The 26732-nt window shown below is 41.5% G+C and overlaps 1 protein-coding gene across 3 annotated transcripts in view; it reads right to left on the minus strand.

The window, feature by feature from the left end:
* The window catches only part of Abhd2 (abhydrolase domain containing 2, acylglycerol lipase), a 104379-nt gene that overhangs the window by 8319 nt on the left and 69328 nt on the right, over positions 1-26732 (minus strand). For all 3 annotated transcript variants that reach the window (XM_005320128.5, XM_078051182.1, XM_078051183.1), the window contains 4 exons: positions 15700-15883; positions 6287-6379; positions 2879-2989; positions 969-1038 (listed from right to left, as the gene is read on the minus strand). In XM_005320128.5, coding sequence (XP_005320185.1) covers positions 969-1038; positions 2879-2989; positions 6287-6379; positions 15700-15883 — 458 coding nt within the window. The remainder of the gene's footprint in view (positions 1-968; positions 1039-2878; positions 2990-6286; positions 6380-15699; positions 15884-26732) is intronic.

Consider the following 26732-nt stretch of genomic DNA (forward strand, 5'->3'; position numbering starts at 1 on the left):
GGATCTTGGCAGGATTGCATTCAGTATCCACTTTAGGTAAAACAGCCAATGGTCTCCTTTTGCATTTGAGTGGAAATGAGATTTTCCTGAACAGCCATGCCTAGTGAATGGCTGTGCTTTCCTGGAACTTTCTGATATTGGCTATACACAGCTCAACATTTATATAATGGCTTAAATAAATATGCCCAAAGCTGGGGTGATGATGCTAAAGTAGCTGGGAAGGCTACTAAAAGAGCAGAACTTTGATACACAATTATCTGCTATAGCTGGGGAAATGGTGAGCCAAACCAGCAGGTGGACCCTGACAGAGATAAATGAGAAGTTCTGTGATTGTATAAAAAAAGCAGTTGTGCCAAGAGAATAAGAGAGACTGGCTTGGTGATGGGCTAGGTCAAAAAGTATGTGGGAATTTTGATTAGCCACAAATTTAATACACACACTTATTGTAGCTGCTAAAAAAATGCATTGATGCAAACCAGTCTACTTAATCAACAGACATGCTCCTTATCATTTGGATAAATACATCCATTTGACTCTATACTCACTGGATCATGGCAGGAATTTGGAATTCCGTTCTAGGCACCACACTAACAAAATACATAATAGCCAAAAAGAAGGGTTCAGGATGATAAGAAACCTGGAGCTCCCATGAAGAAGGATGGTAGAAACTGGGTAGGATTACACTACCAAAGGGAGTGTAAGAAAAAAATGGGGTGTTGCAGCAATAAAAAAAGGCTTTCATATAGACTTGGGAGCAGCCTGGTCTAAGGGGTGGTTCTGGGATTAGTGTATGGTGGTCACAGAGGGACACACTTTGGTTTAATTAAAAAAAAAAAGAGTCAAAAACTAGAACAGATCCAGCTAGAGTCTGGCTGAGCTTCCACTAGGAAATTTAGGAGGTATATTTTTGTACCATGGATGGAGCTGGGTGGAGTGACACGAATTCTGAGCCAGTGTTGTCTACTCACCCTGTGCAGGTACCTCATGCAGCTTTCTTCCTCATAATACTCTTTCAGGGAGTTATAGCCATGGAACTTCCTGGAACATAACAAAAAAGAAAGAGAAAAAAAAAAGAAAAGGAAAAAGGACAAAACAACATTTGTCATAAGATGGAAATATTGAGCTGATTATTATCTAATTCTCACGCTAACTCACTGCATTGGTAGAATATGCACAGGCAGCCAAGTCTGGTCTAAATGCTGAGTTGATTTTATTACCACTCTAGTTTCTATATTAACTTGTCCTATCAGCAGAACAGGTAGCAGTGTTTAGGGTCAAGAATGCTGGCTTTGGCATCTGAGTTCAAATCCTGGCTCTGCTACTTACTGGCTGCGTGACTTCAAGAGAATGGTTCATCCTGTGTAAAATAGGTCTGAAAACAGGAACTTTTTGATGGTGCTGCAATAGTAATTGCACTTAAGTGCTACTAGCCTGGTAACTGGCTGAGAGGAACAACTCAGTGTCATCTATAATTATTAGTGAAACATCAATGAAACCATAAATCACCATAGAGAAACTTAATTCAAAGGCTACAACTTTCTTTTCAAAAGAGTTCTTATTGGTCACTTAAATGGGAATAAAATGTGGAGCAGTAATCAGAGACAAATTGACACTTAATAAAACCTTCAGTGCACCAGCCTGAAAGTCTTGTAGTTTGTTTTTTTGAACTAGGATTGAACCTGGGGCACTTCTACCCCAGCTGTCTTTGACGTCTTTGCCAAGAAAGCTCAGGCTGGACCATCAGGGACTCTTGCTGTGTAGACATCATCTCCAGTACCTCTGTCCCTGTGAAATCTGTCCCTTCTCATCCTATTCCTCCAGTATGACTGGTGAGAGATCTGTGAGGAGGTTGCCAAAACTGATATGAATCCGCTACTACCCGACATGATTATGAAGGAAGAAATTTATAAAGAGTTGAGAACATTCTCTTTTGGGCTTAAAAAATTGAGAAGATGAATTGAGAAATTAAAATTATTTTTTTTTCTTATTAGACACCACAGTAAGTCACATGCCCCATCTTAAGTGGGGGGCGGGGTATGGTTCCTTCTACTCTTTTTGAACATACCAATAATTTCCTAGTGTCTATTTCCCTTGAGAAACTGTTAACAAGCACATTTCAAGGCTACTTGGTATAAGAAGGCTACTAAAATCTTGAGAAGAAGAAAAGTAGAGTTTTCACGTCCTCAGGCCTTTCTCTCCCTATCGATTGGATAAATACTTGTTTGCTTTAGGTCACATCAAAGGTATCAAATGATTATTTAAAAAGGATGATCTTTTGTGGTCAGAGATCCACACCTTTTCCAGCTAAGGCCAACTTCTGTCAGACACTACTGGCAGCAGGAAAGAAGACACTGTGAGGGTCGTGTTACAGGCGCCAGGAGGGGCCAGGCAGGTGGAGAGAAAACAAGTGAAGTAGGCAGGGTTTGCATCTTACACAGAGACGTCTCCTGCCCCCAACGTAAGAGGCTCTGTCCATTTTGCTTGACACACACAGCTTTCTTGGTCTTTGTTTTTTTTTTTTCATTTTTGATGGTAACGTCACTTCCTTTCCTTCCACTGAGAAGGCAGGTTTATGTGACACCTGATCTTGCCCTGGTCCTGAGGCAGAACAGCCAGGGGAAGGACTGAGGGTGACTAGGGTGTGCACACCCAGCCCCTTGACTCATGTCAACTGTGCCATGTAGGACGAGTTGTCAGACCCTCTACCTATTTCTCAAGAAATTAGAATTTTTCTGTTAAATCTGTTTTTAAACACTGGCTGCTTATTCCCTTACCACTAAAGTGGGAAAAGCAAAGAGCTATGCTGGGCAGAGCTGGCCTGCAGCTTCCCGCCTCTCGGCCCACCCCCAAGCATTCCTCTCCAGCTTCATGGACCTACCTCATCACGTTGTCATCAATCTGCATCAAGGATGTAGCTGTGTAGAGCCGGCTCAAGTCCGTGTCCTCCAGGCTCTGGGGTTTCTTCACATGGTCTCCAAAAAGGGCTTGCCTTGGGGGAAGACACAAAAGCAAGGAGAAATTGACCAAATGATATCATTCTATTGAATGCATGTATGAACATGTAATAATGAATCCCACTATTATGTATAATTATAATACACCAATAGAATTAAAAAAAATCACATGCAGAGAGAAACCAACAGAGCCTGCTTCCATGTCCAGAAGCAAGTCCGGAGAGTTGTGACCACATGAACCAGAGTCCATGTGGTAAGTTAGAAACATCCTTTCAGCCTTTAGAATGTCCTAGAGGATGAACCTGAGTGGTGATTTTTGAAGAACGTTCAGAAAGATGAACACAAAGACCTTACTGTCCTCTTGGGGGCACTAGAAAAAACTAAAGATTGTGTGTCTGAAACTAGCTGAATATTACAGGACCTCAGCACAGAGGAGGTATCAGGATGAGTCCTGTGGTGAGTGGTGGGTAGTGACTTACCACTCACCCTTACACTGGTATTGACAATGACTCCTTTGGCAGGGCCCCTTGCCCTTTATGAGCCATTTATGTTGCTTAACAAGGAAGACAACGATAACCTATTCAGCATTTGGGTAAATCAACATCACCCAAAGACTTAGCTAAAAAGCTGTATAAGATCATTCCTTGGTATCCATGTGCGACTGGTTCTAAGACACCTCCCCACCCCAGATAACAAAATCCATGGATGCTCTAGTCCCTTCCATAAAATGGTGTAGGATTTATTTAGTGTGTGTGTGTGTGTTTGTGTTTTATTTTGGGTTGGGGTCTCACTGCGTTGCCTAGCCTGGCTTTGAACTCCTGGGCTTAAGTGCTTCTCCTGCCTCAGCATCCTGAGAGCTGAGATTATGGATGCATCCACAAACATGCCTTGCTTTAGGATTTGCACATGACCTATGCCATCCTCATGAATACTTTAAATCATCTATAGGTTACTTATAGTAATTAACACAGATGCTACGTAAAAGTTGTTGTATTGTTTAGGAAACAATGATAAGAAAAGTTTGTACATGTTCAGGACAGATACAACCTTTGTAGGTCTAATATTTTTATCCACTGTTGGTTGAAACAAGGGATGAAGAGCTCATGTAGATACAGAGCCAACTGTATTCAGTACAGTGGTTATTTCTAGGGAGAAGCAGATCCATCTTGAGAGCAACACAACAAAGGGGTCAAAATGTACATGGTAGCCTGCTCTTCCCAGCAAGAACTCTCAGTCACACAGCTAAGGGAGGAGTGAGTTTGCTTTGAGGTTTGGTTCTATGGTAGGAAAGTGTCATTACAGAAACTCAGTGTTCTGCATATTTTCACAACCTTTCCAAAAGAAGACAGATACATTACTCTAGCACTTATTTTTTTCAAGATAATTAGGAAGGGGCTGGGGCTGTAGCTCAGTGGTAAAGTGCTTGCCTCACATGTGTGAGGCACTGGGTTGATTCTCAGCACCACGTAAAAATAAAAAAAGATATTGTGTGTTCATCTACAAATAAATAAATATTTAAAAAAAGATAATTAGGAAGATTATCTTATATATCTATGGGACAGGGTTCACAAGTTAAAGTTTTTTAAAATTTCAGAGTATCTGGATTTAAAAAAAAATAATGTTTATTGTTGATGGACCTTCATTTTATTCATTTGTTTATATGTGGTGCTGAGAATTGAACCCAGAGCCTCACACATGCTAGGCAAGTGCTCTATCGCTGAGCCATAACGCCAGCACAGTATCTGGCTTTTTATAGAAAAAGTTTAAAAGATAAATATACTTATGCACATTTTTACAATTTGTTAAGAATCACATAATGAACTTTACAGACCATTTTATTTATTTATTTAATTTTTTTTAATATTTATTTTTTAGTTTTCGGCAGACACAACATCTTTGTATGTGGTGCTAAGGATCGAACCCGGGCCGCACCCATGCCAGGCGAGCACGTTACCGCTTGAGCCACATCCCCAGCCCCTACAGACCATTTTAGTAGCAAGACCAAATCCTTTAGCAAAAACAGATCTTGTCTGGAAGGAGTCTCGCTTGACTCCGGAAGTGTAGAGGGCAGAGGATTTGGATGTGGCCTTGGTGCCCTGACTCTGCCTCTTCTGGAATAATGACTCTGGCAAATCTCCGGAGTACCCACTCAGTTGAGTCACACCCATCTCAGTACATGGCTGATGCTCAAACTACATGAACTGAATGCAAATAGTTGATTATTATAGTACAGGGACATAAATGTCCCTCTGTTCTGTATCCACCCAACATGAGGACCTAAGGATATGCCTGGCAGCTTGGCAGCCTGAAGGGCTATAAGCCTCAGCCTTGCTCAGGCATCAGGTGGCCCATTCACAGGAAGCCCCACCTGGGGTCAGGCTGGAATGGGCAGCACAGCATCTCCATTTATTTATTTATTTAGGTACCAGGGATTGAACCCAGGGGTATTTAACCACTGAGCTACATCACCAACAACCCCCTTCTCCCCTTTTTTAAAAATGTTGAAACAGGGCCTTGCTAAGTTGCTAAGGACCTTGCTCAACAACATCTCCTTTTAACCATTGAAAAAAAGAGACTGAGAGCTGGGCATGATAGTGGACACCTATAGGCCCTGCTACTAAGAAGGCTGAGGCAGGAAGATCACTTGAGCCTAGGAGTTCAGGGCCAGCTTGGGCAACATAGTGAGACTACTTCTCAAACAAAAAAACCAGAGATTACAAAATAGATCACTTAGCTTGATTGCTTTTCCTAGTATAGTGACAAAAATCCCTCCAAAGTGTAATTTTTGAGTGCTCATGATGTGCCAGGCTCTGGGAAAAATCCAAACAAGCCCAAGCCCTCCAAGTCTTCCCATGTAGTTTAAGACCCAGGATTCACACAGGGGAAGCTGTAGAAAAGCAACCTGGCAGAGGATGAGACCTGAGATGGGCCTTAAAGGATGGGCTGGGTCTGCAAGCAGAGATGCTAGGAAAGGTAGTCATCAGGGAGGAAAAAGAGATGGGAGCAAAAACAGTAATGATAATGACATAATTATTGCTAATATTTGTCTCAGGCTCCTGTTCTCCAGGCACTGCTCTAAGTGCTTGATGGGTTAATCTGAGAAGGCAGGATGAGCATGATGAATGTGGAGCAGCTCCAGCCTCGAGCACGCAGGAGCTGACACTTCAACCTGAGCCTCCTGTCACAGCTGCTTGGGCAGGACCCCAAGGGCCACCACCCTGTTGTTTTTTTGTTTTGTTATTCTGGAAAAACAGGAGTTCTGGCTTTTAGTGATTCCCAAAACAGCTCAGAAAGAAGCCATGTGTTTCCTGAGAGAATGGAAAGGGCCATACCTGTGTGAGAGAATGATCTTCTTCATGTTGTCAGCCATGAGGAAGTTGTAGAAGCGCCGGCACTGGTCCCACTGCATGAAGGTTTCCTGGGCCCTGAAAGAACCATGGAGAGTGAGAGGGATGTGGTGGGGAGGTTGGGGTGGGTGCAGGCCAACTGGGGGCTCGTGCTGCTGCAGTGAGATACTATCATGGAGAGTTCTGGTTGTTCAGATGCTGGGACAGAGGCTTTGATGTGCATTGCTCAAACTTCTGTAGAGAGACCAGTGGAGGAACCACCATGTGCCCTTGAAGTTGATCTCAGCAGGACCAACTAGGGCCAGAGAGACCCTATTATTTGTGAACTATGCTCCTGACACTTGTCCAGCCAGCCTTCCCTTAGTCATAGAACTTTCCATAGTCTGCTTTGATGGCCATTTGAATACTTTCTCCATTTGACTTCCTACCCTGCAGGCAAAATTATCTGGCTTAACCCATTTTGTTCTATCATCCCAGATGTGAAATTTCCATAAAAACTCAAATATAATATACAATTATGTAATAATAAAACCATAATATTATAATAAAAATAATACAAAATATAATAATATATAAACTCTACATTATGATTTCCAACCAATTTTAATGCACCTGTGTCAATTTAAATGCAATATTTGCAGAATTGAAAACTTGGGACTTAATGGGTTAATATTGGGAGCCTCTAAGGTGAGGGTGGATGTGAAGTTTGGTGCAGAGAAAAACCTAAAAACAATTTCTCTTGTTGCTGTTTGAAAGGCAAAAGAAAATCATAAAATATGACCTTATCCAAGCAAACCTTTTTTTTTTTTTTTTGGATTAGCCTTAGAATATCAGAGTGGTGAGGAGACAGAAGTGAAGGCAGGGAGGCCAGTGACACCCCCTAGGCATAAGGGAGCTGGCTGGGAAGTCCTTCTGCTGTTAGGGCTATGCACGGTTAGCCTACCTGTTGAGGGTCATCTTTGACCCACGTAATTGTGGCACTAGGCTAGAAATAGTGTCCTTGTTTCCAGAGCCCGAGCTTGGCCATCACCCTGTGAGGGAGGCAATGGGAACACTGCTGGCCTTGTTTACAGGTCCCCGTAGCCTGATGTCCATGCCCACGTGACAGATGAACAAACCCAAAGGGCTCGTTTCTACCATGGGAACTTGGTCCTCCCCACTCAATGCTCTCCTCCTGGGTATGAATCCAAGCAGGCCACTTTTGGTCCACATCAATTAAAAAGAAAGTTTCATTTTGCAGATTTCTGAGTCTCTAGGCCTGATTCTATCCTGTCAATTCCTCTGGGTGACACTCTGCCCACATAGAATCCACAGGATTCATCTTCTAGATGGCAATAGAGACTGAATGGTTCACAGTTGTTTTGTTTTGTTTTGTTTTAAATCCAGAGAGTTTATAAAAGTAATTTCCCTAAAGCAGCCAACTTCAATTTTGGAATGACAAGCATTTCCCATAATATCTTGGAAAAAAAAAGTGGGGAATTAAAAGTGAAATGGTTTGTGAATTTAATGGCCTATAATATTCTTCTAAAACACAAGGGTCAAAAGTCAAAGTGGAGACTTAATACCACCTTCCAAGGTCAGAAGGTCACTATGTGAATGTATGGGAACCTCCCCCCACTCTACAGAAACAGAAAGGACAGGCCAGATCATTACTGAGGCAGCACTGTAGACACCTACCTCAGGGTCTGAGAAAGGGGGTCACCCAACCAGTGAGCCATGTGCTCCTCTTCTCTGAACTTATATCCAAGCTGCCCCTTCCCCTTAAGAGTCCCAGCTTTGTCTTGCATCATCCATTTCTCACTTTGCTGACCTTCTAACTGAAGGAACATTCTTGCTAATGTGAGTACCTCCCTTAAGAGAGGGGCTGCACAGGCAGGGAAGGGAGGAGGGGGCTGCCATAAAACTGTTAAGATATAAAAAGATGCTCTGGGACTGCAAGAAGATTTTCGCTGGAATAATAAATATCTCAATGAAAGTCTCTGGTGATTCACAGGTGCCTGGGCCCAAGGAGGGACCAGACAAGGATGTTGAGATCAGTGTCTCACTGGTTTATTTTGGCTAACATTGATTTCTAGGATCTTTGGTTTGCCACTCAGTCTGTTTAGGAGCTGTCTTTTACAACCTTTGGGTATATAATTAAGGAATTGAAACTTGATTTTATATAAGTTTAATAAAACATAATCAAAATTGGTGTGTTATAAAAAACACACAGTCCAATACTAAAAAGAAAGGTATTCCAAACTACTGAAAATTAATTGTCCCGCTGAGGAGTGTTAAAGATCAAAGAGATACAGAGAAGAGTCAAAAGTGAGTTTTAACTGGTTAGACTACAGTGGTCACAGTCACCATTTCCAGGGACAGAAAAAGAGACAAGTGGATTATCTGGATACACTGCCTATCAAGAGCCTCACACATGCAGCTCCCACAGATGCAAATTCTGATTTATCCACTTTGTTTTTGCAGTGAATGGAGGCAGGACAAAGGCATTTTGGGTCTGGTGAAGGGATAAAGGTCTAAGAAGATGTCTGGGCTCAAATGGTAGAGGGAGGACTTGAAACATGGCCCATAGGACACCTTGAGAAATTCACCAGGCTCTTCATGAGCAGCTTCAACCTTCCAAGGCTCGGTTTCCTATGTGCCAAATCAGGAGGTCGAACTAGAGAATTCATTGAACTACAGAATTCACCGAGATTGCTTCCATGCTGAGGTACCTAGGTAGTTTCGTGAGAGACAGAACAGAGGTCACTTTGGAGACCTTGGTGGTTTTCCTGCTCCTGTTAACAGAGGTTAGAATTCTGTAGACAGGCGGATGTGGTGAGTGGAGAGCTGGCCAGCAAGTGGTATTGAGAATGGGTGTGAACTCTGGCTTTAACCTGAGATAGGCAGCTCCTGGGCTAGATGGGTCACGTCTACCCATCTACCCAGGAACTACATGACCCAAAGAAGAAGGTTTAAAGGGAATGGTGGTGGGGCAGAAGAATACTTGTGATGAGAGTAAATGGGAAACTTCTAAGGGGAGGGAAGAGGACATTACAGTGTCAGAGAGCTAAATGCCAATGGGTGGAGCACAAACAAAAACAAACTAGCTCACAGAATACCTAAGATCTCAGTGGTGTCAGTGAGACTTCATGAGATGGGAAGGACCCTGGAATGGACACCATGTTACTCAAAATAAGGTCAATTTTCAGGAAGAGAAGCAGAATAAAGCTATATGGCTTAAGAAAACAGACCCATGTTGTCCAAAAACCTTGGGGAAAAACATGCAAAGAATGTTGGGTGAGAGCTGCCAAGTCAGATGGAAGAAATAAATTTTACAGTTTAGATGCAAATCACAAAATGGGCATGGAAGCCAAGGGCACTAGACACTGCCCAAACTTCTACTTGCCTAAATGGCAGAACATCCAACTCCTTAACCTGCCTTTAGAAAGTTATACTCTTTAGAAGAGAGAATGGATAGCAGGAACCGCAACCCAGGCCCATCCAGATACTGGTCCACCAGCAGAAACTGGGCTGAGGACCTGGCAAAGAACTGTGGAACCCAGAGAAAAAGTAGCTAGGTCACTGTTATAGGAAGGAGAGGCTTTGTGTAATCCAGAGTGAATTTTGTTGGTAGAAACACAGGTTTCAAAAACATCAGAAAGAACCAGGATCATTCCAATAGGAAAGAGGCCTCCTAAAAGTAGCAAAGCTCTAAAAAAGTGATGCTGTCATTGAGGTCACAAAGGAGAGGAGAATACCCTGCAAACAAGTATGGTTTCACTGTCAGTCTTACTTGAGAATGATGCATATGCATTTTTAAAAGCTCTATTGTCTATCCATCAATTTACTTATCCATTACCGAAATAAAGTTCTTGAAAGATGCCTTCACTACTTCTATCCAATACAAATTAAGTAATAATAATGTTACCTACAATGTTTTCACAGTTGTTGACTTTGAACTGTTAAAATAATTTAAAAAGGTGTTTTAGAAGGTAATAGTTTTTTATCAGAGATTGAACCTAGGGATGCCTAACTACTGGGCCACATCCCCAGCCCTTTCTTTATATTTTATTTTGAGATATGGTCTTGCTAAGTTGCTCAGGGCCTTGCCAAGTTACTGAGGCTAACTTTGAATTTGTGATCTTCCTGCCTAAGCCTCCCGAGCTGTTGGGGTTTACAGGTGTGTGCCACTGCACCTGACATATTTTTAAATCACTAAGAAAAGGGTCCATACAAACAGGCATTCATGATTATTTTTAGGGGTCCTGTTCAGAAAAGGCTGGACTTTCCAACTCCTCAACTTTGCAAAATGAGCAGACTAAGCACTGAGTAAAATGAAGAAAATGAACTGGAGAAACCGATCATCTAATGTCTAAATTAATTCAAATCTCCTGACTCACATAAATAGCTCAAATTCCTGCAAGACTGTGAGACAGCATGGTCTTTAAGAAAATATGGAGAGTGAGGATGAGAGAGAAGTCCTTAAATGGCTTAGATGGGCAAGCTTGGCTCTAATATTCCAAAAAGGGGAAAGAAGGCAAACTATGATTTAAGGTTGGTGATGAATTTATGGGATGTGCATCTAGGCAATATTAAAAAATACCTTGAAGGCAATATGCTTCATGAAACCTTAAAATTAGAGTACATTATGTATTTTCCTAGAATGCTATAGTATCAATATAAGATCTATTTTTACTTGGGCAAGGAGGGGATTCCCTTCCGGGCTTTGCCCAGATACAATCATATTTTCTCTTTTTTCATCCTGCAGATCTGAAACTCTATACTCATTAAATAATATCTTCCCATTTCTCCTTCCCTGCAATTGTATTTTATATAGCTGTTCTTTCCCCTAATTTTAATGTACACATTCTATCACATTATATATTTTTCTTGATGTTTTTAAATAAAAGCTGCCTGTAGTTCCATTGAGTCAGTGTATCATAATTTACTTAACTATCCCCCAAGCTGGACATACGGATTATTTCTAACTTAATGCTACAAGAGAGAAGTAAGCAGAGGAAGCCAAACCAGGAGTAGCCTAAAGGAAAGGGCAGGGCACAGACATATGGGCAGTCCTAGGCAGACCACCAGCACAGTACAGAGCTTGTGGCTTCTGAAGAGGGAGGTGGTCTCTAGCCCAGGCCAGCAACTGGTTGTCTTTCACAGGTGGAGCCAACCTGAGGAGAGGCTATAACCTCCATCTAGTTCAGCTTGAGAATATGAATGGAAGAAAACCAAGCCCTTGGGGAGGGGGCTAAGAGTCTTTGATACCTGTCTAACTGGGCCTTGGTACTTCTATTGGGGTAGCAGGATTTGGAACTCAGGCTAGCGTAAGAATGGCCACCCATCAACTCCCTTTCTTGCTTAGAATATTTTCTCTCAGAATATACATTTACAAGAATAGATTAGAATTAAGGGTACATACAGACTCCCTCATTTTTCTGATTAAAAACAATAAGCACAACAACAAAATAAACAAGAATCTTCAGGTGCTAAGGGCAAACCATTCGGTCAATTTTATAACTCTGTAGTGGAAAATCTGTTATTTCTGAGGACCTTGTAGCTGGTGTGTTGGTTTGTGGCCTTATAAATATCATCCTATTGTCATTAAATGCGATAAGGTCCTCATGTGTTGATTATTTTTGTTTAATCAACAAAATGCTTTTGTTTTAATTATAATTATTGGCCAATTCTTCAATGTCAGATTTTTTTTTTCCCAGTACTGGGGATGGTCTACCACTAAGCTGCATCCCCAGCCCTCTCGCCCTCTCTATTTTTATTTTTTTATTTTGACACAGGCTCTCTCTAAGTTGCCTAGGGCCTTGCTGAGTTGCTGAGGCCAGCCTCAAACTTGTGATCCTCCTGCCTCAGCCTTCCAAGCTGCTGAGTTTACAGGAGTATGCCATAGTGCCTGGCTTGCAATATCATATTTTTGAGAGCTTTGTCAGGAGAGATTGATTCTACCAAACCAAAAAAGGTTCCCTTCCCTCCTCCTTAAGCTCCATTAGGGAGCTTATTCAGGATTGTGTTTCCAATGCCCAGGAGGAAGTCTAACTGAAAGAATCAATGCATGATTTCACCTATCAGTAATCTTCTGGTCCCACTGGGTCTCTCTATCACACTCCTGTCTGGTCACTATTCATCAATGAATTTATCATCAATTATCTTCATAGTGAAGTTTCAGCTAAATAATTAAAGAAGATAGACTATGTCTGACCATGCAGCCTCCCTAGACTGATTGGCAGCTGCTTATGCTGAGAGAATATGTTAAAGTCCACCACATATCATGGAATATCAATCAAGACAGTCCCCCCACTCGCCATGTGCAGCATGTGGTAAGATGTAAGCTGGTTTAGCAGCAGCTAGTCTTTGCTAACTATAGCAAGCAGGTGGTTGGCTTCTCTCTGAGCCTTCCATTGGCTCTGGTGAGGCTAGAGGGGAGGGAGGTGAGTTACTAAGTTTGAGAAGGCAGTCTTCCAGGCTCAGCTAGAAAGGATTTACGAGAAGCACGAACTCCTGTGTGGCCCCTGCAGGGGCAGATGGGCCCTCCCACTCCACCTCCATGTAAGAGGACACACAGAGGCACAGCTGTCATCATCCCAGTGCCGAAAAGGATCATCATCCTCAAGTGTTGGCAAGAAAAAAAAAAGGTTATATTGTTTTAAAGGACAAAAATGTCCCTTTATTCATTCAGAAGATCTGGTTGAAAGGTTGAGGGTACCTGAGCCTCAGGTAGCATCAGCATACATGGGACAATGGTGCCTGTCTGACCTGCCACAAGTTTCCATGTGTGGAACTGTATGATCTTAGCTCAAACATTCTCTATACTCCCAAGAATAAAGTTGCCTGTTTTTCTCCTTATTGCATAAGACTTATGTGACCATATGTAATTATGTGTATGAAATCTTTTGAGAAGGGGCAAAATACAGAGCACCTTGCAGGTTCTAGTTTCCTACCCTCCTTAACCTGCTTTGCCTTAGTTAAGGACACTTGTTTGCTGACAGTGTGTGTCATATGCTATTGGCAACAGCAGATGGCGCTACTGCAGCAAAATGAAATGAAGTTATTGATTTTGCGTTTTGAAGAACAAAAAAGAAAAAAAGAACAAACTTGTTAATCTTCCTATTTATCAAATCCAAGGCTCTTTGAATATCCAGTCAGCATCCACAGCAAGTTCACAGAAGTTGGTTAGGAAAGGAATCTAGTGATTTCCATTTTCTAGGCTTGCTGAAAATTGTGCCAGCTGTCAGAACCTCCCAGCTCTTCAGGCCCAGCTCCCTCAGATCTGCTGGTAGGCTGGTCCCTTGCTCACTTATTTCCTATCCCAGCGACTGGGCAGGATGGGGCTTTAGTTAGCTCTAGTTACATATGGCTATGAACTTGGAGTTGAGTGTTCCAGTCAAGCTAAAGTAAAGGAACATGTCCTTTCAGGTGGCTTCCCAGGGTCCATAGGGAGCTTCCCAAAAGGAAGATGAAGGGCCAATCTAGTCCTTAGATGCCAGAACTGGAGAGACCTCTGAGGCCACCACATCAGTGTCTCCTAAATGTAGCTAAGATCAAGAGTCACCTGTGAAATGTATCAACAGGCAGATTCCTGGGGTCTCATGCCTTAGACTTCATCAATCAGAATCACTAGAGATAGTATTCCCCCCCAAACTGAATTTATTTCTAACATTATCCCCAAAGTGATTCTCAATGAAGTGAGACAGCCAGTAGTTCACCAGACTGGTCTTTGTGATCCACTAATCTAACCCACCTCCATCATTTTATAGTAAATAATAATAATAATAATGATGATGACCCAATAATTAAGAGTTCTGAGTTCCTTACATTCTATGTGTTAGGAACTGTTCTAAGTATTTCTACACATGAACTCATTTACCTACATAATGGAGCTATGCACTGGGGACTATTTCTTATTATTGTCCCCATATTGCAGATGAGGAAGACTGGAACCCCTTTCTTGGAAAAGTTTCATCAGGGACATTTGTCATGTCTGCTTTGGGTACATTTGAACCCTCCTTTTTGGCCAGCTTCAAGTTTAGGCAGAAGTTGAATTTGGGGCCCACATTTGCCCCCTGAATATGCTGGCTTCAAATTCCAGCAATAACTTTAGAAAGAATACAGATAAATTTAATCTGTCAGAATTATGAAATGGGCTTAAAATGCAGCATGAAATATGTAAGTAAGGCAAAAGGGAATGACTTTTACGAAGTATAAAGACTATCTGGCATTAGACAGGATCAATAAAGAAGTTTTTGTTTTTTTACTTCCTTGTGCAATTTTGGATTTATTCAAGAGATTTTCAATAATTGGTCATATAAAAGACATTATAATGAAGAGTGACTAAGGAAAAAAGAGGTTTTTTTTTTTTTTTTTTTTTTTTTAGGGGAGGTGATACTGGGGATTGAATCCAGGGTGCTCTACCAATGAGCCACATCTCAAGCCCTTTTAAATTTGTGAGACAGAGTCTTGCTAAATTGTTGAGACTGGCCTTAAACTTGCAATCCTTCTGTCTCTGACTTTTAAGTCGCTGGGATTATAGGTGTGCACCACTGTGCCTGGCTAGGAAAAAATACAAATGCATCTGAAGAGCCTGGAGAGAAGTGTGTGTGTGTGTGTGTGTGTGTGTGTGTGTGTGTGTGTGTGTGTTCAGATTTGGTACTTTACCTCTGAGCTATATCCCTAGATCTTTTTGTTTGGACAGGGTCTCGCTAAGTTGCTTAGGACCTTGCTAAGTTGCTGAGGCTGGCCTTGAACTTGCTGCCTTCCTGCTTCAGCCTTCCAAACTGCTGTGATTATAGGCATGTGCTACATGCTCAGTGACAGCACCAATCTTGAGGGGAGTCATCCTGTAGATGTCTGTGGGCAGGAGACCACCCAGTGGGTCAATACCTTTGTGAAGAGATCTGGGATGCCTAAGAGATATGAATACTTGCAGGTGAGGATGCTTGTAAAATGGTTTCCACAGAGCCCTTCCAGATGCCATTTGAGACTTGGCTCTTACAGAGGTAGGAGACATGTGCAATCACAAGGCCCCGCTCTTAGGTCCTAACTCACAACTTCCTGTGTCTTCTCCTAAACCCATGGTTCTGCCATATTCCTGAAGCATAAACACAGTAGTCACCTAACAGACACTCCCTAGGGAAAAAGCAGCTATTAACAGGGCCTTGGCTCACCCAATTATAGATCTGATCCTAACATGCAGCTACATATATCAGGCTTATAGAGTCTGCTATAACAACTCCAATGTATGATGTGAAATCAAAACAAGATGAGACCAAGACTCAGAAACTTCTGCTCAGTCGGCCATGGTGTTCTCAAACCATGTCTGGTGCATTGGGACATCTCAATAAACAAATGCTAACAGAAAACCTGAAGGAAAAAAGAAGTATGTGCACACAGTGGAGATGACTCACCTCAGTGCGCTGTACCCCTGACACACGCTGACGCAGCACAGAACCTTTTCTTGGTTTGCCTGGGTCTCCCCCAAGTACTTGCACACGATGTTACCACCCAGGCTGAAGCCCACAACAACCAACTGGGTCATGGGATAGGTCTTCTTAATGTAGTTCACCATGGCTCCAAATTCCCATGTGCAGCCTGTGGGCAAAAAACAAGTGAGGTCACTCAATTATTTTAGGTGCAACAAATGTTGGAGAAAATGCAAGCTGGAAGGTTACTAAATTGGTGCAAATATACTAAAAGACAAGAAATTTATGTGTGTTTTGAGGGAGGGTAGGGGGAGATAGGCAGACAGAAACTATTCTTTGGCTACTTAGAAGTCACTCCTCCCTCCCCCAGTATTAAACAAGCATCAGAAGTACCCGCAAGCAGAGGTTCCATGTATCAAATAGATGCTCCTTTAAGGATGGGTCATGAGAAACTAGTTTAGATGCTCATAGATATTGGAATAGATTCAGGTGTGCATGAATACATATGTTCACATACAAATGTAAATAAACCAAGAGTAAATCCCTTCGAGAATAGTTTCATGAGCTACATTGGGATGCTATACTCAGGTGGACAATGATTCATGTGTTAAGAAAAGTACCAAGTGGCTGTTATTTACAGGATCTTCTTGTCAGTGTAGGGGAGGGAAGGAAAGGCAAATTTAGTCCAGAGGGATGGCCAGGATGCTCTGTAGGATTAGGATAAGATGTTCTTTGTGACGTTGGGACAGGGTGCCAAGGGAGGCAGCCCCATTCAGAAATACTCAGAGGAGCCTTCTGGATGGAGAGGTGTTTGCCTAGTTTGCTCAGGAGGAATGACCTCAGCTGGTATCCCCTTGGGAAGCTAGGAGCCATGCTGTGTTTCTACAGCTTTGCTACGAAGAGGAGACAAATGGCCATATATAAGTAAAGCGATTCACCACATCCTTCTAAGACCCAACCTCAGACTCAGGAAGCCAACTTAAGTAACACCTACTGGGGAAAGTTAGGAATATTGGCAGGAAGCATATACAAAACAAATTGGTGATGAATGCAGTGGCACACACCCATTATCCCAGGGACTCGGGAGGCCAGAGTTAGGAGGATCACAAGTTCAAGGCTAGCCTCAGCAATTTATTGAGACTCTGTCTCAAAATTAAAAAATAATAAAAAGGGCTGGGTTTGTAGTTCAGTGGTTAAGTGCCCCTGGATTCAATTCCCAGTATCAAACCAAATAACCCAGACTGGTATGAGAAGAGAATGAATTTACAGTAGAAAGATGAGTTGCTGACCTGGGCACTGGCTCAGAAGTTTTGACATCCCTAATGGATTTGGACAGTTTCTTCCCTAATCAGCAAGCCATGCCTGGGGCAAGCTCCCAGGTATCTGTCTTCCTTTTATGGTGGGCTGCAGACTGAGTCAAACCAACACATGCAGGAGTTCTTAAATTGCAGTATGCCCAGAATCACCTGGACAGAGTGTCAGAAATGGGCAATCCTGGGCCTCACCCCCAGATATGCTGATTTTATGAAATGGGGACCAGGCCCAGGAATCTGAACAAAAATTTTTTCAGTAGTCAATTCATGCATATGGTACAGAATTCCAATGACATAAATGATGCTTAAAAAGTAAGTTTCCTATTTTCTCTTTCTCTCTCTCTCTCTCCCTCCCTCCCTCCATCTCTCTTTTAATACCAGTGGTAGCATACACATTCTTTAGTACTTTCCTTTATCCCTCTACAATGTCTTAGAAACCATTATGTATCAGTACAGTTGAGACCTATGCTCCACCTGGGAAGGAAGCAGGTCTCCCTCACTCCAGTGAGATGCTAGAGGATCAGGTTTCCTATTTTTCTCCCTCCTGCACCCATCAGGCTGGGACAGTCTGTAGTCTTCAATAAAGATGCCAATGAACAGAATGGACCCTCTGAAGGGTCAAGAAGCTGGTCCAAAGGGAACTGGCTTCTTCACTCTGGAATTTGAAAGGCCAGGCTTTCATGCCCACTTGGGTCAAATTTATCCAAATTTTTCTAAGATTTTCTTTTTAAAAAGGTAGCAACGGAAGAAACATGTACCTCTAGGAGGTGCTAGATTTAAAATGAGGTGCTGTAATGTAATGCACTCCACTGATATCACAGATGCTCAGTCACACAACAAATAAAAACTAAGAAATCTCATTAGAACATTTGTTCACCTCCTTCAGGACATTAGGGGCCCTAAATACAGGTTCATAAAGAAGCAGAGTGGCCTCAAGGCTAAGTGAAAGGGTCTGTGGTCAGACTGCCTGGGCTTACCTCCTAGTGGCCCCAAATGCTACTAGATTTCCCTCTGGTGACAGGTGGCCCTGGGTATGAGGAAAATCTACTGTTTCTGGTTTCCTGCTAGAGAGAGGCTCAGGGCCCACAGAAATGGGTATTTTTTAACCTATACTACAGATACTTTTTATCCTGAGAAACTTTGCCAAATATTGTTACCTTGGGCAAATTACAATTAATTCTGGGTTTGTTTCCTCTTCTGTAAATTGAAGGTAATAATAAATACTTCATAGAGTTGTTTGGAGGCCTGAATAAGGTGATACACATAAATGGCTTATAGTTGGGTCTAGAATATAATGAGCATTCAGTGTTATATGATTATGACTGATTGCAATTTTTTATTTTGAAAATATCATTTAAGTACATCTACGTTCATAGCAGCATTACTCACAACAGCCAAGAATATCAACAGATGAATGGACAAATCATCAAAACATAGTATTTTGCCTATAATGAAAGATATTCAGCCTTAAAAAAGAAGGAAATCATGACCATGCTACCACATGGATGCACCTTTAAGACATTACGTTAAATGAAAGAGGCCAGTTACAAAAACACAAATATTTATATGGTACCTAGAGTAGTTAAATTCATAAGAAAATAGAATGATGGTTGCCAAGTGCTGGAAAAAGGAGAAATTAGGAGTTGTTTAATGAATCTCAATTTTGCAAAGTGAAAATTCTGGAAATTAGTTGTACAACAAAGTGACAACACTACTGAATTGTAGAATTAAGATGGTAAATTTTATGTTATACATATTTTATCACAATTTAAAAAATCATTCAAACAAGGATCTGCAGCTTAACACTTGGAAAGGCCATGCTAAATTTCTGGATTTTTCTTTAAAGCAGTGTTCTTTAATCTGATTGTATATTTGAATCACCTGGCCCAATAAAAGCTAATGAATCAGGCCTAATGGTACATGCCTAAAATTCCAGTGGCTCAGGAGACAGAGGCAGGAGGATTGCAAGTTCAAAGTCAGCTTTAGCAACTTAGCAAGACTGTCTCTAAATAAAAAAGTACACACACACACACACACACACACACACACACACGTATAAATGGGCTCGGGATGTAGCTCAGTGCTTAAGCATCCCTGGGTTCAATTTCTGGTGCAAAATAAAAATAAGATAAAAATATATGCTAATGCATGACCCTCCCTCAGGATAATTAAATCAGAATGTCTGGGTAGGACCTGGGCATGACCTGGGCATGGGTATTCTTTTAGAGGATCCAATGTGCCTGGTACTTTACTGCTCTAAAGATCAAGGACCTCACCAGCTCAGACCAAAATGAGAAAGTATTTTTTGAGGCACCCCTTCTTCTATGCCTGGACCATCTCTTTTCCAACTTCTTTCCCTTCCACTTGCAATAAGCAGCCTTCAAAGATGGGGGCACTGCACAGACTTTGGAAGTATCTGAAGTGGAGACGTCAGACTGGTAGCAACTTTCTAAACATTTCCTCAATGCAAGGCTTCTACAGGGGCCAGTCCTCACTCAACACAACGAGATACACCCTCCAAACTCATCAAACACCTGACAAAAACAAGCTTTAAATCCTTAAATATATACAATTACTTGCTAGTGATCTTTCTTGTAAAAAGTGAGTCAGAAAAGCTACACGGAGGTGAAATGTCATCATAAGAATGATATATTAATCAGTTCTAGAAATAAGTTTAAACAGAGAGCTCCTTGAAACAGTCATCGGGAGCCCCAATTCCAGAGTTTTGGATTTAGAAAGTACAGGTAGGCTAAGCATTTGCCTTGTATCACAATTCTACATAAGTAATCGTACTTATGTATTGTTAGTTTTATTGTACTGTTTAATTATTGAAAGTCTTATTTTCCCCTGATTCCTTTTAGACTCATCTATCTTTATTCTGATTTGATATTAATTATTTGAGACCTAGGGCAGATGTTCAGATGTCACTGGGGCAGTTACAAAACTTGGATTTGCTATACCACTGAGGAACAATTAAAGCTTATTGTGTAGGCTCTTGGGGAGTTTCCTTTTAATTAAATCTAAACACATCTGATCTGGATAAAAGGCCAGCCTTGCCTGATGCTGGACAAGCTGTTGGGTGATCCATGAAGAGCTGCCACTTGCCCCAGGCAAGGGAAGGGCAAAGACATGGTGTGCCTGCCAAGCTCCAGCTCCAGGATTAGCCTTCTGGAAAACTGGGTCCTCCCGGGACCTCCACCTGATGCCAGTTACCAATACCCTCAGTGCCTGGGAGCCCCTCCCTGGCTTGTTAGGTTACCAAGAGCTACAGTAATCTGTTTTTTAATACGAGGGAGATTTTAATGAAGTTCTAGATATTTAATCCTTCTGGGATTAGCACTAGTAACACGATTAGATAGCTAACCTTGTTGCAGCTTTTCAAAGACAAGATGAAATTTAATACACTAGCCTGGCCTTAGAGAGAGGAAGAAGACAGGGCCATCCTGGAAAGGCCATCCCTGCTGAAAGTAGGAAAGGCTTGGTACCTTTTTCTTCAAGCCCCCACCCTCAAATAAAGACAAGGCAAAGGCCTTTTGAAAGCTACTATTTCAAAAGCCACTTTCCCAAATGACACTAACATGACTAAGTAAGGACCCAGGGACTTAGTGTTCCTTGTTCATGGAGACGTTGAGTCATCTCTGCATTCCCCATGCCAGGCATGGGCCTGGCACTTGGTGGGTGTGCCACAAAATGTTAGGTGGATAAGAAGGAAGTCTGATTCATATGGAATGACAACACACAGTGTTGGCCAGTGTGACTGCACAGTGAGTGGGAAACAAGCACTTGAATGTCTTTCCTACTAAGTTTCATCTGAGAGAAAAACATGGCCAGGCTAAGAACATGGCTCACTGACAGGTGGGTGGCTAAGAGGCCTGGCAGCTTGTCACTTTCATATCGAAAGTATGTGAGTCATTTCTTAAAGCCAAAAGGGAAGCTATTACTAAATTGGGTCACTTGGGAAGAAAATAGCTGTAGCAATAAGGTGGGAGCCCCTTTTTGCCCATCACTTTAGTTTGCTTGGGTGGGTCTCATCTCTGAAACAAAAAAGAGTACTTTTAGTTTTGTTTCTCCAGGTATAAACTGCCTAAAACTGCCCTCTTATAGCTGCCATCTTCAGCATTCAGATCTCATTCTGAAAGTGCAGAACCTATCATCACTGCCTCTCTACAATTCTGCTCTGGATATGACCCCTTTGCATGTCCTGAAGCTCCCAGCCCTGACTCTCAGCAGGTGGTCTTGCCAGATGCTGGAGCTTCCATATTTTACTCCTTTCCCTTTTATGTTCTCTCTCCTTTCACCTTTCCCCACCTCCTTCCTTCCCATTGTGTTCTTCTGCCATCATCAACTTGACTGTTTCAGGCAGAGGCAACATAATTCATATTTGTCAATCTGGAATCATGAACACAATCCCAAATTGAATCTCTATCAATTAAAATGGTAGATATGAGATGTCTATAGAAACATCTAGGTTCATGAGCTAATCAAATATTATAAGATGGATTGAACAGTAGAAAAAAATTGAAGTTTCTTTATTATATGTATCTCCTTTATGGTGAGGAATGACTGTCCATCCTAGTTTGTCTGAGAGAGTCCTGGGATCTGCCTGCTGTTTAGATGTAGCTATTAATAAGGTCCTTCTTTACTCTCAAAAATGTCCCAGTTGCAATACTATATTATACAGTCATTTCAGGTCCAGGGCCTCTCAATTCCAAGACTGAAAGGCTGCTCTCTAAGCAAAGTAAAATTTTCTGACCTTACCTTCAAGTTCCAAAAGGTATTTTAAAAAACAAAAACTTCTAGTGTTAAACTCAATTAAAGAGCTCCTTCTCTAAGCAACAGAATCCCAATGCTATGATTTTAGGTACTTCTCAGCTTGATGTCTAATGCTAGAGAGTCAAGAATTTAGAAGTAAGGAAAGGACTCATTTATTTATTATTTATAGTTAACTCACAGGAAGAATCAATTTACAACTTTTGAGCCCATTTTTCAATGCTTGGTGTTCTGGTCAGAAAAGGGTGTTAAGTTCTTAGGAGGCTCATGGTCATAAGGGACTTGGTCACCCTATGGGGGCCAAAGCTAGGTTATTTTTATTCCTGTCACCTGATATAGAAGAGACATAAAAATTTTAGTTTTTCTCTCTTCAAATCAAGATCAAACTCAGGATCCTTTTGCTCATCTCTTAACTTTCTGGCAATAAAACTTCAAGATATGAAGATGTGACACTAGGACCAGAATCATCATCAGCTGGAAAATTCTGGCTTCAGTTTACTCCTTGGCTGATAGACATGATCCAGTTATAGTTTGCTCTGAATATAAACACAGGACTGTTGGGGTATGAGGCTCTTTGCAAAGATAGGCTCTGAACTTTCTGGTCCCCAAACATCACTGACAAAAACACATTCCAAACATTGTCTGGGTTAGAAAATCAATTAAGTCAGTGTTCCAACTAAAGAGTAGGCTCTTTGTAAATAATATACTTCAAAACATTTTTAAGACTTCTCTGTCTTCCTTCTTTTCCAAGTGCTATTGACTGATCTCATCCACATCACAGAGATGGAACCTGGCCTGTTCCAGTGTAGTATCCCATTTCTTATTTACCAATAAGACAGTTTAGTGAACTTTAAGACAGGTTGAAAATTTCACTATGGTGGGTGCTACTAGTCATCCTAATAGGTTCATATTTTATTTTTGGCCATATCAGCTAATGTAATTTAATTTAATTTATTAAAAAGAAATATTTAATATTTTCTAGTTTAAAAAAGTCTATGGACTATATTGAGGTAAGTAGAAGAGAATTTTTTTAAAAGAAAGAAAAGTATCTTTATAAGTTAAAATACAGTAAACAAAGCACGGAAAGCAATTAAAAAATCTTTCCAGTACTAAGTTTAAGAGTTTACTCCAGGGCTGAGGTGTAACTCAGTGGTAGAGCACTTGGTCAGCATGTGTGAGCTCCTAGGTTCAATCCCCAGCACCACCTACTCACACACGAGCTGACTCTATTTGAATATTGAAACTAATAGCTTTGAGCTGAAGATGTGTGATCCACCCAGATTTGACTAGGAGGCCCATCCTGAAAGTTCTGCAACAGGAAAGCAAGCATTTCTCCTTCAAAATAACTCACAGGGCCTGGTCACCCCTGTGACCACAGAAAGAGACATAACTCAGACCAAGCTCAAAAAAGAAGAAAGCATTTTGCACTAAACAAGAATGGTGTCTCAAATTAGTCCTTGTGGAAGTTCAAATGTTCATAAGGTCACTATACGAAGCTGCTACAAAGGCAAGGTTGGTTAACTGTTCCTGTAAACACTTGCCTCTTCTTTTCTAAGTTGGCTCACAGAAAACACAAAGTTAGAGTAAAGGACTAATAAAGACAATCATCATTGTCATTGTCTGGTATCTGCTGGACTCTGTGCCTTTGTGTTACTGCTGATTCCCCCATAACCTTCCTCAACTCTTCCACTAGGCATTCAGCCTCCACCTATGGGTCTCTAAAGAACTGGCTCTTGCCCTGTGCAGTCTTTCCTGAGAAGATCTAAGAGAGGTACTACATGCAGGAGATTAACAGAAAATAATACAACAGTTAAAAAACTAAGATCTGGTTCTTGTCCCTGAAAAGTAGATACTCGTTTTGGATAAAGATACTCTTATTGGTAAATACTCTTTTTGGATAAAGCCAGCAAATAAGCTTAAACTGATTGTGGCCATATGCCCTTTCCTTAACCACGTTAGATGTGAGGTGCTCCTTATACACTGGGAGATTTCTGAAGGCAGGGACTTAAATTTATACCTGTATCTTCATTATAGGGGGTGGCCCCATGAGGCTCTGGAGGAAGCTGGATGAATGAACCCAAATCCACCAGGCCCATTTCTGTGGCTTTAAGCAGCTCTCAGGTGTTCTTTTGCCTTGTATCTAAAATGCATCTGAGTGAGACCTATTTCCTAACACCTCAGAAGTATCAGCAGGATGCACTTTTTTATATGAAAGGGAAAGTAGCCCATTGTTCTGGAGCATGAACTCTCAGACAACAGCTAGATTGCCTGAGCTTGAAACAGGGTCACCCATTCCTGTCAGCCTTGTGATATGGAGCATTACTACATCCTGCTGGACCCTCATCTGTAGAAGGGAGATGACTGGTTTAATTTGTACGTACATAGAGCCCGAGTAAATAATAAATGTACCTGGTACAGAGCAAACACCATGAAAGTGACAGCTATCAATACAAACAGTAATATCTACTGCCACCAAAGTGGAGAAAAACCTTTTTGAATGTTCAAATATCTTCCTGCTCCTCTCTATCCTAATGAACCATATTCTAAATAGGAAATTAACACAACAGCAGAGGTGTTATTGAATTGGGGTTAAGAATCATACAGTTTAGCCAGGTGTAGTGACATACGCTACAGTTACTGGTGAGGCTGAGGCAGGAGGACTGCAAGTTTGAGGCCAATATGGGCAACTTAGTGAGACTCTGTCTCAAAATAAAATTAAATCAAATTGGGGGGAAAAAAAAGAACAAGGGCTTGGGATGTAACTCAGTGGTAAAGTGCTCTGGGTTCAATCCCTAGCACCTCCCCAACCACAACAACAACAACAAAAAATCAGTTTGAATACTGGTTCTGCTTACTAATCACATGACCCTAAACAAGGAACTTAACCTCAACCTCCTCAAGCCTGTGATACTAATTATACCTACCTTTGAGGCAGTAAAGATCAAATGAAGCACACACACAAAATTCAGCACATGCCTGGCATTTATTAGTGTGAGATAGATGGTGACTACTATCATGAAGGACTTTCCTTAGTGAATTTATCTTTGAAAGGCAGCACCAACGATTCTGAGAATACCTAATTATCCACTTAGGACGTTCTTCTGAGCAAGAGAGATCTGTTTTCAACCATTTCTAATCACATCAGCAAAGATGGCTAGTAACAAGGGATTCACGCTTGCATGGATTGGAACAGTTAGTTTGATAAATAGGAAAAGATCTTTTGTAATTTTCTGAGAGAGATCTGAGGAGGTATATAACAGGAAAAGAAGAATATAGTGTTTTCATGTCAAAGTCCTTTATTGATTTCTTCTGGTGAAGACAACTATTTCAGAAAGCCAAAAGGGTATTCTTGGTGACTTGAATGGCTGGCCTCTGCTCTAGAGATGTGATTTGCACAAAGGAGGACTTGCAGAACAAACAGTAAGGCACACCCACTTAGACACCATACATTCACAAACTGCCATTTCACGTCCATCACCTGGATCCTCATTCAGTCAGCAGGCAGTAGTGTCTAAGGAGAGGAGCAAAGTCTATGGTTCATCAGGATTCTTGGAAATGGGAGCTACCACAGGGAGCACAAAGACTGCCTGTTCTCATGAAGTGGATTTTTTGGGTGGAGAGGCAGGTAATAAACATGTAAATATAAGTGAATATAAGTTCACAAATGATGAAAAAAAATACTGAACTTCAATTCTCAAGTGCCTTGAAAAATGTCAAGAATGTCATTAGGTAGAGGATGACTTGGGAGGTTGGAGCCACATTACATGGGGGGAGGAATTAATGAAGGACTCTCTGAAAAGGTGAAATGTTGGAGAAACTCAAATGACAGGGAGGAGCTGTGTGAAGGCCACAGGAAGGCCTTCCAAACAGAACTTGAATGGACCTGAGATAAGCAGGCTCTGGAGTACCTCTAGCACTTGGTGATGCCAGGGCCAGGCCCTGGCACTCACTCATATGCTTAGGGTGGGACCATGCAGCCTGACTTGTGGACTGCAGCGTGTCTTGAGGACCCAGAATGCCTCCCGATGTCACATCCAATCACTCCATACTGAAAAGGAAGCTGACTTAGTTGGGGAAGAAAGAAGATTAAAAGAAGCATAAGAAACCTATCAGCCAATTGAACATATTGATGGACCTGACTCGAATCCTGGAAGCAGGCAAGAGGAGCAAGTCCCATCTCCCTCTTTCAGATTTCATTTAGCATCAGCAGAAGTGAAGATTTCTTGTTTTATGGAAAAAAAAATCTGTGTCTCCCTGATAATATCCAACTATACTTTATACAAAAGAAGACATCTACACCAAATTTTCAAAATAAAGAGGGGGAAAGATTCCCATTTGCATCTATTTCTGGTAGAGACAAGACTGGTCAGAGTAACTGTTATGGGGTGATGGCACGTTGGGGTTTGTTCTGGTTTCATTCTACTATTATCCCTACTTCTGCATATTTTGAAAATTTCTATAATAAAAATTAAAAGCAAAACAAAACTAAAGAGGAAATGGAACAAGTCTTACGTCTGTGGCTTTGAAAACCTGGCTGAACCATGGGCTCCCCAGGAGCTGGCATCCAGCCCTGGGATCTTTAAAAAGTTCCCAGGGGGAATTCTACTATTGAGCCAGAGTACAGCCATGACCTACACGAGGAGAACTAGGAGTTTCAGAAAAATGCCACGTTCCTTAAGAAGAAAAGTACTGTACAAATGAACTCTTCAAGTTAACTTATATTTATTAATTCTATTAAAAATTGTAATAAACTGTGCAGAGTTTGCTAGTATCTATTTTCCCTTCCTGGAAGATGCATCTCTACCTCAATGGAGTTGGGTTTGGCCATTTTGTGTACTTTGGCCAATAAATTATGACCAGGAGTGACCTCTATGGTTTCTCAGAAGCTTCAAGAGTCAGGTTTTTTCCATTCTCTGTGAGGCTGGCTCCAGCTGG

Source organism: Ictidomys tridecemlineatus, chromosome 5 (assembly GCF_052094955.1).
Source record: "Ictidomys tridecemlineatus isolate mIctTri1 chromosome 5, mIctTri1.hap1, whole genome shotgun sequence".
NCBI lineage: Eukaryota > Metazoa > Chordata > Mammalia > Rodentia > Sciuridae > Ictidomys > Ictidomys tridecemlineatus.